Here is a 17,202-nt window from a genome sequence, read left to right on the forward strand (position 1 = left end):
TAATAAAGAAATTAAGGGATGAGAAGTGAAGAATTTGAGATGAGGAGAAAGAATAGGAGCAAGACCCACTTGATAGTGAATCTATGGGCAAACATAAGTCTACTAAACCTAAACCCTCCCAATTGGATTCAATCAAGGAACCTATAGTATTTGAACTCAATCAAGAGTCAATCAAATGAACAACTCTCATATGAAATCAATGGAAAATGGGTTCAATAGCCAACAATGGAATCCATCATAATTAACTATCACTCTCACTAATCACTAGATTAGCACTACACTAAACCACCAAACAAATTATCACTCTTTTAAGAGTATTCATCTCAACATCATTAAAAAACTTCCTAATGAAATAACTAAGTGTAGTATTTATATTACTAGGCTAAAGAAGACTAACTAGCTTATTACAAAACCATCCTTAATGAAGTAAAGGCCTTGTTTGGTTGTCTTCTCAAAGGATGATGGCTTGTCTTTCAAAACCACTCACATTAGCTCGGAGAGGGATTACTTGATCTAGACCGAACTGTCGGAGTAGGCATATTAGAGCGTATGGCTGAAGGTCTTTCAACCCAATAAACTCGATATAGTAAAGTCTCCTACCACTTATGTAGGCCGTGGTACGTGATCGCAAGGGGTATTTCCATTGGATTTGATCACCAGTGCGGGAAATCAAGAACTCATACCAATCATTAGTGCCGACTGGAGATACAAACAGTTTCATTCTTTCATAAAAACAAGCAATTTTTTTTTATTTACTGAGGCATATATCTGCCATATTCGGACGTTGGTAAAGATGCTCCATTGCCCAAATTTGTAGGAGAAGATTGCAACCCTCAAAGAAATTTGTTTCACCTCATTTACAGTTTCCTAAAGCTCGAAGTATTTCTGCTAAAATCATGGGAACCAAAGTGAGTTGCATGCCATCAACTCCTTCAAAAAGTGCTCGAACCACGGAACATATGCAAGTACTGATCTTCCCGTATTCACGCGGGAACACCAAAGTCCCAAGTAAGGCAACAGTAAATACAATGGGACGTCTAACTTGCCAATAGGCGAGAGTGCATGAGAATTCCTTCGTGAACTGCTTGTGACCATCTTGAGAATCGTACCTCTCATACAAGTAATCCAAAGAGACCCAATTATTCTCGAAGCATCGGAGTTTTTTAGTGTTCTTCAACCCCAAGTAGCAGAGAAATTTCTTCCCTGATTGACTGTGTGGGATAATCTGACCTCTCCCTTGGTATTTCAAATTAGTGAAATAACTGATTTTTTCCAATGTGGGTGTGAGTTCAAAGTCCTTAAATTTGAAGACAACTCGATTTGGATCCCAAAATTGAAGTAATGATCACATGTTTTCCGGGAGTGAGCTGGAACAGTGAAGTGAGGAACCTCAACCTCCTCATAACAGCTAGTCTACTACCAAGATCCAAATCTTCCCACCATATTCTCAGCTTGCTTAGAACGCCACTGACCATCTTAATCTCGGGAATTCGGGGGACGAAATCCATCCACAAAAAAAAAAAAAAAAAAAAAAAGATGATTTCCAAACTCGGCATGTCATGATTAGGCTTGGATCCTTCTATCCTTATCACGTTACACATAGTATGCTTGTTGGCTGTTGGGTTATGAAACCCGTCGATAATTTGGCCGGCTTCCTAGTTGTAGAGTCGATACCAAGGACCGACCCACCTAAGGTTTATGCATAGATGACTTAAATGGAATTGGTGGCGTAGCTCTATCCTAAGTTTTCTAAGATTTAGCTTACTAGACACAAGGTTCCCGAGCGGACTACTCGAGTGAGAAGGCTACGCGGTCACACGAAAATTCGGACACCCCGCGCATATGTCAACGCTCCTAAATTTTGGGATTTTGAAAGAAATTTGTGGGTGCGCAAAACACACCTCGCGTGCACGTGTGATAGTGTGAATTTTTCGTAATTGGAGGAAATATGAGTGGAATGACAGTTTTAAAGAGAGCAATAACACATAATTACAAGAATTCACATAAAAAAAATAGTTAAAGCTAATAACAAAAATTATCACATAATTTTTTTTAAAAAAAAATCACATAAGAGGCACAACAGGTTAATTAACCTAAGTTTGTTATGGTTAAAAACCTAAATAGTCCCCAGCAGAGTCGCCAAGCTGTTATACCCCATTTTAACCGGGTCAAAGCGGTATACAACAGATTGATGATTCCTAATTATTTAACTTAAGGAGTCGCTACCTAATTATTTTAACGGTGAATTAGGAAACCTATTTTAACTAAGTAAATGCCTAAAATAAACTCCAATTTTAAAGGTCTTACTAACCTAATAAATTCTAGGAAGGGTTCTAAATATCCTAATGGGAAGGTCTTAGGCATCCATTAGAATCCGTTAATTACAGTTTACCGGCCAAACTTATGTTAATTAAAATGGTTAAAATAATTATATGAAGTACTACATAGTTAGCAAAATAAGAGAATAAAATGACACATGGTTAGCAAATAGACAAAGCAATCGAATTACCAATATAAGACCAAAATGAACTTGGCCAAATTCCGAAAATGGAATGATCTTGGGATCCTAACTCGGTGAAATTGTTTTAAGAAAACAAAGGTAGAAAAAGTTTCTAAATTAAGCCAAAAGGGCAAAATACTTTGGACTCAAAGATACTTTGTGTATCGGCCGACCAATTTGACATCAATATTGAAAATGGTTCAAGTGTCAAAGAAACCTTTTGCAAGCTCCATCATTTAGTTTTAAGATCTAACAGACGTTTGCTTAGATTAGTTGCTAAAAGAAAATTAGTATTATCCAATAATCACCTAAAAGAAAAAATCTCATTTGAAAACATTTAGCAAATTCATAAAATTAAAGCTTCTGGGACTATATAACAAAAGATTTTAGTGAAAGGATTTAGCAAATTCTTATCAAAAGCTTAATAGGCCTATGTGGTCATTTTAGTATAGTTACCTGTTTAAAATTGTTTACTAAGTGGAAATTTCTAGAAGACCAAAATAACTACCCCGTTAACCAAAGGACAACTAAGTATTCACGTAATAAAAATTCAAAATCACAGAAAAGAAGCAAACATAACAAAATACCAACTGAAAAGGAATAGAGAGGAGTATCTTCCATATCTCTCGTCCCTCTTCTCAAATCTTGTTCGATGTATTTCGAGAGAGTGAGAGAAATAAGCTAATAGAATTGATGAGGATCTCAAGCGAGTTTCGTTTGTTTTCTTGCTGTGGGATGAGGCTAAAGAATAAGGAATGTGTCGACTCCGTGCACGGGTATAGTAATAGTGCCAAGTCTCAATTTGAAACTCCGTTTTGAGAGAGTCCCGAATTAAGACTCCATTTGCTCCAAAGTGGACATATAAAGAAAGGAGAAATAAAGAATTAGCTGGGTAAAAAAAATGTTTAACATTATAACAGAATGAAATACACATAGCAGTGGCAAAATCACACCCCAATTTAACAATTACGGGCATTACCAATCATCATATTCTATCAGTATAAAGATATTCCACAGAGAGAAAAAACTGCAATAATGCCTAGACAATTACAAGGTTCTGACTGGCTTTTATTAACAGTCTTCTTCTTCTAAATATGTCAGCAAGTGTTGATTAATTATCAATTTCATCTCAGATTCTCAAATGGCACGTTAACTCATCAATGGTTCAAGATTACCTCCAGGCTCATCCAGCTTTTAGTGACAGATCACTGGTAAAATGGGCAAAAGCACTTTCAATATCAACGTAGCCAGTAATCGAGTCTGGTGACCTGAATTTGCATTGATCATAACTTGGAAATTTACATTCTAAAGCATAAACATTTCAAAATTTGCAGGGCCTACTATGCAAAAGCATAAGCTCAATCCAAATCATGAAAGCTAAAGTAAGAGTGGGGCAAAAGACAAAGGAGAAGTTATATTATTGATGCCCCTTTCAATCAAACAAACTGATGTCTTGGGCAGAAATGGGCCTTACAGGAAGCTTCTTATAATATAGAACCAAATCTGTCCTATTGTCTATATTATTGAAGTACCTTTCCATCAAACAAACTGATGTCTTTGACAGAAAATGGCCTTCCAGGAAGCTTCTTACACTAAAGAATCAAATCTATACCATTATCTGGTCTTTGAATATTGAAAAAGGCTAGCACGGTCGACTTGCTAATTAAAAATCGTTTCTTGGCTAAATAATGCTTGAATCCTGAAGATGGAGTCAGGACTTGAGTAGCTTTACACCGTTTAATAATGAAATAAAACAGGTTTCAGAGAGAGCTTCTTTCCCTTTTCCATGATTCTCATTCGTTCAAGGCCTTGATAAATACGTCCTTGAGATGAGCATTTGTAGCAGCTACCCGTCGAGCTGTGAGGTCAAATTCTGAACCAGATCTGATGAAGAAAAACTATGACACAATCAGAGACATTAAACGGTCGGCTATTTCTATATTAATGAATCCATTAATTGATGGGGTCGGCTATATGAATACACTACTAGCCTGTTTGGCCAAACTTCTAAAATCAACTTATTTTGAAAAGTTATGTTAAAAAAAGTATTTTTGGTTAGAAATAGTTTGTGTTTGGCTAATCAATTTGAAAAGCACTCTTGAGCAACAATTACTGTTTGTCTACGCGTTTAACTAGGTGTATTTTCTCAAAAGTACTTTTGGGGAGAAGCTATTTTTCAGCTTCTCAAAAAGCTGCTGCTTCTACTTAAAAAGTATTTTTTCTTATTGGACAAGGTTGGCCAAAAACCTCAATTTTGAAGGGGAAAAAAGCACTTTTGGTCTTGGAGAAGCCTGGCCAAACAGGCTAATACATCTATTCCCCTCCATTTAAGTGTATATCTAAATGTGATTGAATAATTGGATCAATATTTCTTTCAGGATAAAAAACTTCACTTCTTTCTCAATGTTGAATCGAGCTTGAACGATTTCCAAAATCACAGGACATGGTAACTTATCAAGAACACATTCATTCAACTCCAATACCTTCATTTCCATCAAGATGAAAAGATATGCCTTTTTCCCCCCTCTAAATGGACACGGAAGCTGCACCTCATATTATTTCATTATACAGAAAATTTCATGAGGAATAAAGAGTGTTACTCACGGATCAAACACAAGCCCTCCAGCTTCTTTCACTATCACAGAACCACCTGCTACATCCCTGTATGTCGCGAAGCAAATCGTCACCAATATATCACATGTTACACGACAGAAAATAAATAAATTACAAGCCATACCAAGGGCCTCCAAATTCAAGTTCATAGAAGAGATCAAGCCTTCCACATGCCACACCACAGAGATTTAATGCACAAGAACCACACATCCGAAGGGACCTGACCTGTAACATAAAGATAAAACCAACTTTTTTTTTTTATTGTCTGAACATATTTTTTTACTGTAAACTTGGATGTCTGGGCAAGTGTTGTGTAACCTTGAAAAGCAAGCTATTGATTCTCCCTGTAGTAGCATCTAACGTTAACTTATCACGCTTCGTTCCAGCCTGCTCCAGTACAATAAAATGTCAGTAACTTTTCCTAGTATACCAAATAGGTAAGTGGAAAAAGTGAACCAGCACACATAAATCCACCTAAGTCTATAATAGATTTTCCAAACAAAATTACAGGGGAAAAGAAATCTTGTATATGTCATCACAACATAACCATAGTGCTATACCTTATTTCATCAAAACAAAATAACCATATGCATGAAAAAAAAATTATATGCTCCTCCGTCCCAATTTACGTTACTCTTTCATTTTTAGTCAGTCCCAAAAAGAATGGCATTCCATATTTAGTAATTATTTAACTTCAAACTTCCGTTTTACACTTAATGAAATGATTTAAAGCTACATTTAAATTTCTATGGCTTATTTTAGATCACACGTTTCAAAAGTCTTAAATGTTTGTCTTAAACTCCGTTCTAGTCAAACGCATTCACGTAAATTGGAATAGAGGGAGTATTGGGTAAGAATAAGCGAGTTTCCAGAACTGGACAAGCAACAAAACCAGGTTTCCAGATACACTTAATTGACCGGTTTATCCCGTTCGCATTTTTGTTGAACTCAGGATAGGCGATCTTACTTGAAGTAAAATGGATGAAGGTATTCTAAAAGAACAATCACACAACAATCAGAAACAGGATGCATACTTCACCAATTATGTGCTACTCCCGAGTTTACACAAAACCAAGATGGAAGTTCAATTATAGCAAAACAGATAAACAGATGTTGTTCTTTATGTCTTACTCATTAACAGATCTCAGCGGGATTGCTATTGTAATCAATAATAGGAGATGCTATTATAAAGCAGAAAAAGGAAGGTCAAGTACCTCTGTAGCAAGAAGAGCCTTCACAAGTTCAGGCTGTGAAGATACTGTGAGTATTAAAAAAATGTAGAAAACTTGTCAGAGATCAATAGGTTGTAAGAGTTAGCTCAATTGGCAAAGATTGATAGACTTGTGTTTAGGTCACAAGTTCGAGCCTGCGCCAAGCAAACTAAGTAGAGTATTTAAGTGGGAAAGGGTAGAGGGCGGACCCATTATCCCCAAGCTCCAAAGGGGGTTCTAAAAACTACATAACCACTATGTAACTATACCTTTGATTGGCTTCCCATTGAGAAAAGCACCTTTCCTGTCGATTGCAGTGAAAAGCTGCATGTCGAACGAAATAATCTTCTTACTAACTTGAACCATCAATTCACCCAGAAATGATACAAATAAAATGAATAACAGCACCCAATGTTGACCACAAGTCACAACAGCCACAACAAGTTGATCACTAATTCACTATTATGAATTGAGAACTTATTCGTGTGTAGGGGCAAACGTGAAACTTAGAAAGCCTTTTAGTTTATAGAGAATCTCGTATTTGTTCTAACAAAATTAAACTAATTTGGAATTGAGGCATAATTGATTTAGATATCTTACCTCATCGATAATTGGGTTGTAAACTACACCAACTGTTGGTTTTTTCTCAATTGTGAGACCGATAGATACACAGACAAAAGGAAACCTGAAGTTTAATCAAGTTTCACAACAATCAGCTTGTAAGCGGCTTCATGAATCATATAAAACATTTATATCAAAATATGGAGAAAATTTAAGATTACCCATGCACAAAGTTAGTCGTTCCGTCGAGTGGATCAACTATCCAAGTTGGTTCATCAGTTAGCTCAAAATTTCCACAAGCAGCAGTCGTTTCTTCACCAATGAACTAAGTGAAAGGGATAAATAAAATGTTTCCGCTAATACAACTAACAAAGTGATGGAACTAAGAATACAAAAGTTGAAAGTTAGTTGAAAGCTAACCTTATGGCTTGGGAAATGCTGCTTGAGATGATTAAAAATGAGATCTTCACATGCCTTATCGGTTTCTGTGACTAAATCTACCTACATTGGATGAATAACATAGATATTAGTGCACAAAAGACGCATAAAATCAAACAAGAGACCAAAAAAGACCCATAAATTAAAACAAGGGACAAAAACAAAATCAAGCTAGCTGCTTAATGCGAACTAAGCCTGGTTAAGTGGGTAGAGGGGCGGGCCCACCATCCCCGATTTTCAGAGGCTGTGGTTGGTCCTAAGGGCCAATCGAAAAAAAATATCAACCAAAATTCACATCTTCTGGCTAAAAATAAAACGATGATTTACTTTATGCAATAAAAGTTCATTCTTAACTACTAGTAATTCCTACTGAGTTACTACTCAGTATAAAAAATTAGCCTTCATATAAGCAGGAACTGACTAATAAATTAAACAATACTAGCTTTTCAAAAAGATCACAGATTGACAGAAAACATTTATTTACAAGGGAAAATCAAAACATATGTTGCTTGGGCTCCACAAAAATGTTTGCTAGTGCGTGTCGATCCTCCACAAGTAGTGTATTTTTGGAGGATGCGACACAGGTTCTTCTACATTTTTGGAGTCTCGGAATCTCTAAAAATGATGTTACACCCGTGTCGGATCCTCTAAAAAGACACTATGTTTTTTAAGGACCCATACTCGTCTGTCAGCATTTTTGAAGTGTCAGAAAGAACATGGGCCTAAGTCAAAAGCTAAACAGGCACTAACCAGTCCTTTGTGTTCCACATTCTTAGTCTTGTAGAATCCCTGATGAATTACCTGCAAAACCCAGAATTGCAAAAACAAAGAAATCAAGACAAAATTAAATCTAAAACTTGTTTTTTATTTTTTATTTTTTTATTCTTCAAGCTAAAAATTGGATCTTTACAATATAAGTAGCTAAAAATTGAATCTTTAAAATGTAAGTAGCTAAAATTATTCAAACAAAAGACCCAAAAAAAAAAAAAAAAAAGAATCAATTGTGTCAAATTAGATTTACCTCTCCAGCTCTCTTTGCTGCTTCAACTGCAACATCAAGAAACTCTTCAAGTGAACCTGAAATTCAAACAATGACATTTAACAAATAATTCATATACAAATTCTTATATACATTAATAATACGATAAACAATGATATGAAAAAAAATTTATAAGTAAAGATTTAAAGGCTCGACCATTTTGGGCCATCTTATGATATTTTAATTGAGTGATTGCAAGAGAAAGGGAAAATATGTGAATATATATACATACAGACACAGAGAGAGAGAGATTTCACATGGCACATGAAATAATATTATACTAGAATACAACAATTATGCATTATAAAATTGTTGGACCAGAAATACCCCTAGGTTTACTCGGATTTACATTTATTAGTCTGCAAAAAAAAATAACTAATAAATGAATTAATCACGTCTTAATCTCAAATTAGTTGAAAATCAACTGCATTTTATATATCATTTCATCGCTATAATAGTGTGTTAAAAGAAATATTCCTCCACTATAGTATGTTCCATTATATTTCATAAGTAATAATTTGGAGTATTTATAAGTCCCGCATGATTCATAAGTTCTATATATATATATATTGAAACTATGAATTGATTTTCTTTTTACAAATCATTGAGTAGCGTCCTGATTTACGAGAAAAATTAAATTGTTTTATTTTTGTACTCTAATTTTATTATTCATTTGTCACGTCAGAACAACTAAAAGAATTTCAAAAAGTGCAAGTGAAGGGTAGTTTGGTAAAAGCAATTAACAAAGGTTCATGGGAATATGCCTATGCATATGAGTATATGCTATGTTCGTTATTTCCTAGTGTCAATATTCTTCCAATTTTATCCCCATTTCCTTTAAGCATATTAAACAATTTGGATCCTTTTGAGTAAGGTAAGCGATGGAACGTAAAAGCATAGAGTAATAGTAAATTTTTATGTATAGACACATGAAAAAATTATTTGTATAAGTATTTTATGTAAAATATAATTACAAATAACTCTCTTTGAAAAAGAGTATTTAGGATGATATTAGTTTTATCTGAGTGCACACATCGCGTGTACGCCGTGATTAAGTCCCTTTCCTTTTTATTTTTATTGGTGTCGCAGCAGAGAAGAAAAAAAAGAGAGAGTAAGTGTCTTTTCTTCTTTTATGTCCCTTTCCTTTTTCTTTCTTTTTTTTAAACTTTTTTTTGGCATACAAATCAAAGAGGGAAAAGAGAAAAAGAATGTTAGTAAAAGATAACACAATATAAAATGAGGATGGATAGGATACCTTCATTCCTAATCAGAAATTTGTTCTAATCCTAACTATTAATAAATTCTAATAAAAACTGGTAAATTAACAAATATTGCTTAGTAGAGAAACATCATTTTTGTATTAAAGATACAACATAGCTTAACAACTCGGAAAATAACTAGTGTCAGAGTTCAACAGCGTTTAAGGGTTGCAAACTAATTTAGAGAAAAGGCTCAAAAATGCCCCTCATTACAAATTTGGGTTAAAAGTATCCCTCCAGTTATTAAAGTTTTTAAACATATCACTGTCTTAACAGAATCTCCAAAATAACCCGATTTCATTTTTAAACTCGCTCCATTTAAACCCGACCCAACTACATAAAAAATTCATATGCGACCAACTTATTCTCATATCTTACATTTGGAGCCACTAAGCACATGAGACCCATATAGGTTTTTATTTAGTTAGGTTGAATTTAAAAATGAGGTAGGGTTATTTTGGAGATTTCCATTAAGATATGGTTATATTTGAAAACTTTAATGACGAGAGCGATATTTTTAATCTAAATTTATAATGGAGGATATTTTTAACCATTTTTCCAAAGTAGAGGGGTATTTTTTTGCTTGATTTCTTTGACAACTTGTGCTAACAATAAACAATAGTCTTAAAATTGCAGAACATGAACCTAACAATGTGTTGTTTGGCTGATAAACAATAGTCTTAAAATAATTTGGCTTAAGAACATGGGAATTCACTTCCAAGAGGAAATACTTATGGACATCCTCAACAGGTTACCCGTGCGGTCTCTTCTTCGATTCAAATGTGTTTCAAAATTTTGGGAAACATTGATCTCCGAGCCTTACTTTAAGAAGAAGCATCTCAATCATGCCAAGAATGACCAAAATTCCCAAAAACTTCTTATTATCCAAAAGTGCCTTGATAACGATGATGTATTTAACTTCTATTGTTCTTCTTTATCGTCGGTTCAAGCGGTTGAGGATGAACAAAAACTTGATTGGCCTTTCTTACACAGAAACCGTAAAAAATTAGTTGCAAAGTATTGTGTGGTTGTGATGGATTCGTTTTTCTTGTAGTTGACGATAGACGTGATATGCGCTTTTTCTTGTGGAACCCCCCGTTAATCGATAGAACTTCCTCATCCAGAATCTCCATTGAAGTATTCTGTATTTGGAATGGGATATGACGCAACTAGTGATGACTATAAGATCCTTGCTGTTAAACTGAGTGAAAGTGATCATGACAAAGTATCCATTGAAATTCTCGCGCTAAAAAGTGGTTCCCTGAGAATAAATGATAAATATCCTTTTGGCACAGGCCGTGTATGGGGTCATATTGATTGTGATATAGATTCTTTGGCATTTGTACACGGAGCATTTCATTGGCTTGGTATGGATGTTTCATATAATTATTTTGTGGTTTCATTTAGTATATCGAATGAGGTGTACGGAGAGATACCGTTGCTGGAGCGGATGTGCAATAGACCCAGCAGATCTTTCGGCGACTATGGCATTTCAGTATTGTTACACCTCGCATTTTGCACTTTCGGATATTTCGAGACAATGGCGGAAAGTTTAGGGCAAGGTCATTTTTAGGTTTCGTTGTAATGCGTAAGTCGTTGAAAAATATTATTAGTGTGGAAATGTTGAGAAAGGCCGGGGGCAAAAAGGGTAATTTGCAAAAGGGGGTATTATGGTAATTTTGTGGAAAGGCTAGGGGCAAAATGGTCATTTTACAATGCCCTAGAAAAGACTTGCAAAATGGCCATGTACACAAATAAAAGGGAGGAAAGAAAAAGAATTAAGTCATCTTTTGGAAAAATGAAGAAAATTCTAGAAAAAAAGAAAGAAAGGAAAATTCTAGAGAGGGGCATGTGCCCCTCACATGACTCTTGAACTATATATATATATGTGTGTGTGTGGACATAACTTTGAAGAGTGGGAGAGAAAGAAAGAAGACAAGAAAGAAAAGAAAGAAAATTGAGAGAGGGGCTCGATCATAGGGGGCGAGTTCTTACATGTTGTGAATATGGAAAATTTTCTCTTCATGTTTTTATACCAATTAGAGAGATCCTACGACATGGAGTAGTCGTTGGGAGAAGAAAATCATCCGTTTGCATGATTTGGAGCCTAGCCGAGGAAGTGGAGTTGAAAGAAGGAGGGTAAGAACTAATCTTCCTTTATGTTCTATAAATGTTTGGTATGTATTGTTGTATGGAAAAATGAATGAAATACATGGAATAACCTATGTTGAAGTATGGCCGTGTGTGTGTATGTGTTGGTCGTGTGTGTGTTGTTGTGTATGAGGGGAGAGTTAAGTGAAATTAGCGTTTTTATGTGTTGTCGTAATGTGTAGAAACAAATGAAATTCATGGAGCAATGCATGTTGTAGTTGAGCCGTGTGTATGGGCTGTTTTGATGTAGGAAGGATGAATAAATTTTACTTGGTATTATGATTGTTGTGGTTGTAGATGTTTCATGCACGTTGTAGAATGTGGAATTGGAAGAAATTCATGAAATATGGATTTATTGGTGTTGGCCGTATGGTCCCCCCTTTTATGTGTAGTTGGAAATGAATAAATTATCATTGATATTTTGGTTGTCGTCGTTGTGAGTTTCATGATGGAAAATGAAGTTTTAATAATCCAAGTTAAAACTATAATCGTATGGGTTGAATTGGAAGGAAGTGTAGTCTTGATGTGGTTTCTTGAAATTATGAAATGAAGTTGTAAATGTATGTATCGTGACGTAATGTGTGAATTTTGAAGAAAGAATGTGCATGGTGTTGTTCTCGGGTTTGGAGGCGGGGTTCGGGTAAGTTGGGGTGTTGGTTGGGTTGCTTGAACTATTGTGTAAATTATTTGAAGGGTTGTGAGTATTGTGTTGAATGATTTCGGATTGGTAATTGAATGTATGAACATTGATGTTAGTTTGAATGTAAGTAGTTGACTTGAATATAATCTATGTTGTTGAATTGTGTAGGAGCGCTTAATATTAGAATGTTGTTGGCGTTGCTATTGATATTGTGGCGGGTCAAATTCCCGTTTTTGTTGTTGTTGATTCGGAGCCGAGCCATATTCTCGGGGTTGGTACATTTACGGGGGAGATCTTTGCGAAGTTTCGGCGAAATATAAGTGAACGTGTTTGAAGGGTTAAGGCAAGTATGTGACAACAAATCTAATGAATGGGTGAATCCTCTGAATGTAGATTAACAAGTTGGACGAACGAGCGTAAGCTAGTAGTTGGTCATGACACGGGTATGTGAGGCTTACTTTTCTTTTATGGCATGTCCTAGAGCCAATAGGTTATGATATAATATGTGTTTGAGGTAACTCAGCTCTTGACTTAAGTGCAATACTATGATTACGATTTATGTTATATATATATATATACACAAACGTGTCATATATTTAAGCTTTGTATGTTTGATAGATGAGTAAGTATGAAAAGGTCTTGTACCGAAAGGAGTTATGTAAGTACGAACGCACATAACATTATGTTATCGTGGTTTTGTGCAAAGTGGGCCTGATTCTCGATACCTCAAAGTGTAATAATGAGAGCTGGGATGTTTATCATGAGTTCTCCAATTTCAGTGGTGTTAAATGTTCTGATGTCTTTGTATGATCCAGGTTGCGTCGGAATGTCATTCTACGATATAATATGCCGACCACCCGGTGTCGCCCGCAGCGTTTTGATGTGATAATCCCAACGTTTGGTAGAACAACCCGATCGAAACTTGCTTTTGAACCTCGGATATTGGTAAGTGTATACGTGGAAATGTTGGTTTGTATGCGTATGTTTACGCACTTGTTGTTCCTTGTATCTTTCTTGTGTGTCCGGGCAGGCTAGATATGTTATCGCGCGCATTCTTTTAGACCGTCAGTGAAATGTCTGAACATGCTGGTGCGTCCGGGCAGTTACTGTATTCTTTGCCTTCTGCATTGTTCACCGCGTCACCTGCCGTGAGACGGGACTGTTTTATGATATGATATTATGATTTGATGTATGGGGTGGTGGCCACAATGATGGCATTTGATTTATACGTTCCGACGACACAAATTTATGCCTTCACTGAGTTATTTTCTCAATCTAGACACCACAACTATAGCCAAAGCATCAAAAATGTTGGAAATTCTGCAAGTACTTCGCTCACCTGTTGCTTACATGGTGCCACTGCCAATTGGAAAGTAATTTTGTTTTCATCCACTTCAAATTTTCTACTTTATTACATTTGATAGTAAATAGTAGATTGAAGATATCATGAAATTTTCGGGTTTATCTTTTCGAAGCTCTTGGTTGAATTTTTTAATATTTGACTACTTAAAAAAATTGTCTGATCGCTTTTTCTTTTCTATCTAGCCCATGGGAATTCACTTCCAAGGGGATATACTTATGGACATCCTCAACAGGTTACCCGTGCGGTCTCTTCTTCAATTCAATTGTGTTTCAAAATTTTGGGTAGCATTGATCTCCGAGCCTTGCTTTCAGAAGAAGCATCTCAATCATGCCAAGAATGACCCAAATTCCCAAAAACTTCTTACTATCCAAAAGTGCCTTGATAATGATGATGTATTAAACTTCTATTGTTCTTCTTTATCGTCGGTTCAAGCGGTTCAGGATGAACAAAAATTTGATTGGCCTTCAACCTGCAAACCTGTGAGTTGCAAACTATTGTGTGGTTGTGATGGATTCGTTTTTCTTGTAGATACTGATAGATGTGATATGCACTTTTTGCTGTGGAACCCCTCGCAAGACCCGAATCGAGTTGAAGATGTCCCGGCATGATTGACATTGAAGTATCCTGTATTTGGAACAGGCAACTGCTGCTTTGAACAGAGTATGTACGTTAAGTCTTGCTGGTCAAACTAGAGACTTTGCGAGTATCCATTGGTGTGGGTATAGAATGTTCGGTTAATAAATGATAAATATCCTTTGGCACGTGTTGTACGTTTTATGTATATATTTTGTCGGTATAGATTTTATTAGTTTGGTATGTATTATATTTTGGTATGATTTGAAAAAAAAAAACTTACGTGTGTGATGAAGGTAGCGGGTTCGCTCGGAGAGATACCAAGGTCGAGTGCCCATCACGTCCCTCGGAAATTGGGGCGTGACAAGTATCGAGAGGAATGCTTTGTTTTTATTATGAAATGGCAGCCACTTTTAATTTGTGGGTAATGAAAGACTATGGTGTCAAGGAAACTTGGACTCAATTGCTTACCATAGAAGATAGTGATCTTTTTAGTTCTGGCATACCGAAATATTTGTTTGCGGATGGTGAAGTGCCACGACGGTGCAAATGTTACGGATGTTTTGGTTCTGTATTAAGCACATCTAGAGGACTATGGCCAGAATGTGTTACCTTTAAGCAAGGAATTGCTTATACAGAGAGTTTGATCTCTCCTAAATTACTTACTTAATATTTGCTTATGTATGATCGTGACACCTTTTTTTCTTTTTACGTTTTTCGAAGACCTTGTAACCTTTTATTTATTCTGATAAATTTATCTATTGCTGCTAAATTTTGGTTCCAAATGTATTTATCAAAGCTGTGAGCTTACTTATTTCTTCTTCCCTGAGAAGTGACGGGGGCCATTCTTTGCTAAGAAGTGAATGAAACTCCTCTCTTTTTTACCTATTGTTGCTTGTCCAACGGTACATAGTAATTGCTACACCAACTAATGAACTGCTTAATCTTCAGCTGTTTAATAATCTGATTTAACAGGTTAGAGCCTTCTATAATATCCAACTTTGTTTCCTAACACAGCTCTCTGGTCCACTTATCGGAATTCCCTGGAACCTTGCACATCTGTCCCAGTGAGACAGAGACCAAACACAGCCAACAAATCATTACCAAGCATCAATTGTTTAATCATAGTATCTTGTTTGTGCTTTGCTTGTGCTAGATGTTTGTTGGATTAAGGATTAAATATCTATTCATAATGTAGCATCTCGTATGCACAATTGTCACACTGTAAATCCGAGCTAGGTGTGAATATGTTAAATGAGTGTTAATGTGACATTAGACCTGTGAAGTACTGTAGGGATGAGTTTGGATGGAAATATTTTCGATAGGTCTATCTTCCAGCCTGATTTCACAAAAATCCGTTTGGAATTTGAGAAAACTTAACACATGAAAGTTGTAGCCCTTTCAAAATACCTTTCCATTCATATACTGTGGAGGTCAAATAGAGCTCTGTGTTAGGAGTTATGCACATTTTATTGAACGTTGTCGTCTAAATCGAAAAAGACGTAAAATTTTGGCTAAGTATGAAATGAGCAGGGGAGCTCGTTGAGCTTGTTCCAAGGCAAGACTGGAGCTCGCCATAGCACGCGCTCAGCGCGTTAGGGGGTCCAAAAATGAAAAAATTTGAAAAAAGTTGTTAAGTATAGATAGGACGGGTGAGCTCGCCAAGCGAAGCTTAAAGCGAGGCATGACTCGCTATAGAGCTCGCTGAGCGATTCCCATAGCGTGTCCACCTCGCGCTTTGGCACTCGCTTGGCGAGCCAAGTGGTCCAAAGTGCCCGCGCTATAAATTCAACACTTAACTCGAAATTTCATTCATCAAACATTCCAACTTCGTGGATAACCCTTTAAGGACGATTTTTCTCTCCTCTCAACCTCCCACGTCAGGGTAAGGACATCTCTACGATTCTTAATCAATCCTAGCACAAAATACATGATTCTTAAAGGAAAACATAGGGATCCAACGATTCAAAGTTAGGGTTTGAGTGTTCTTTGTCAGAAAAGCAAGATAATTCATTGGATTGGAGCGTTTACAGATATGTGAGGCTAATTCTCTACGTGTGGGAACCTTGTTATTCATCCCTAAGCCTCGTTAGTCAAGATTGCTACGAATTTCTCCAGATATGGAGATTATGCCCTAGTTCATGAAAAGTCTAGAACTTCTTTCTTTTAAGAATATGACTTCGTAGTTGTTCATAATTATCACTTTTGAATACTGTGAACTCATTGCGTAATCAGTATAGACTCGTGTTCGATATCCCATGAGTCTCGATTATGATAATTCAGTTTACTATGAACAGTTAATGCTTCAAACGTCATAATCAGTCTATCAATATAATACATGTCTCAGTCTAGTCCTATACAGTATTCCGGTATTATGTATTTCAGTAGAATTCAATATTCCAGTATCATGTATTACAGTATGATTTTCAGTCCCTTAATACAAAGTGTTGAATGTCGAACACCTGTATTTGAGCCTGAGGCCACAACTTATATATATACATACACACAAGTATACTAGGGCACAAGGCCACAAATTTTGCATGCTTATACTTGGGCACAAGGCCACAAATTATGCATGCTTATATTTGGATGATTAGAGCTTGTTGCAGTATCATCTAACTTTGCCTAAGTAGCTTTCATGGTCATTTGAGCCGGAAATACAACACCAGTACCAAGATGATGACATGGTAGTTGTTCGTTTTTAGGACCCAAATTTGAAATATAAAATTTGTTGCTCCTTCGTATAAATAATTTTTTGAACATCTACGTGTCATTATTAACGCGTCGTAGAAGCTAATAATAACATAGATAGATATATGTGTATCTTGCGTCCATTTACTGTCAAAAGGGAGAA

At 36.0% G+C, this 17,202-nt stretch overlaps 1 protein-coding gene and 1 long non-coding RNA gene across 2 annotated transcripts; one reads left to right on the top strand and one right to left on the bottom strand.

The window, feature by feature from the left end:
- Positions 1-3,896: 3,896 nt before the first annotated feature.
- On the bottom strand, positions 3,897-8,612 carry LOC132058796 (inositol monophosphatase 3). Its single transcript, XM_059451148.1, has 12 exons — positions 8,519-8,612; positions 8,345-8,400; positions 8,074-8,124; positions 7,306-7,386; positions 7,107-7,210; positions 6,925-7,009; positions 6,594-6,648; positions 6,328-6,371; positions 5,432-5,500; positions 5,238-5,338; positions 5,105-5,161; positions 3,897-4,384 (listed from the first exon to the last, which is right to left on the bottom strand). The coding sequence occupies exons 1-12, from the start codon at positions 8,529-8,531 to the stop codon at positions 4,294-4,296; spliced, it is 807 nt and encodes a 268-aa protein (XP_059307131.1). The 5' UTR covers positions 8,532-8,612; the 3' UTR covers positions 3,897-4,293.
- Positions 8,613-13,649: 5,037 nt separating this feature from the next.
- On the top strand, positions 13,650-14,057 carry LOC132060520 (uncharacterized). The gene is made up of 2 exons (XR_009415942.1): positions 13,650-13,785; positions 13,958-14,057. It is a non-coding gene; the product is annotated as an uncharacterized LOC132060520 (long non-coding RNA).
- The last annotated feature ends 3,145 nt before the right edge of the window (positions 14,058-17,202 follow it).

Source organism: Lycium ferocissimum, chromosome 6 (assembly GCF_029784015.1).
Source record: "Lycium ferocissimum isolate CSIRO_LF1 chromosome 6, AGI_CSIRO_Lferr_CH_V1, whole genome shotgun sequence".
Classification (NCBI taxonomy): Eukaryota; Viridiplantae; Streptophyta; class Magnoliopsida; order Solanales; family Solanaceae; genus Lycium; species Lycium ferocissimum.

Coding starts and splice junctions, on each gene's coding strand:
- LOC132058796 (XM_059451148.1), bottom strand. Junction 6,372..6,593: donor CAATGGGAAGCCAATCAAAG/GTATAGTTACAT, acceptor TAATACTCACAG/TATCTTCACAGCCTGAACTT. Junction 5,339..5,431: donor TCAATAGCTTGCTTTTCAAG/GTTACACAACAC, acceptor TTTATGTTACAG/GTCAGGTCCCTTCGGATGTG.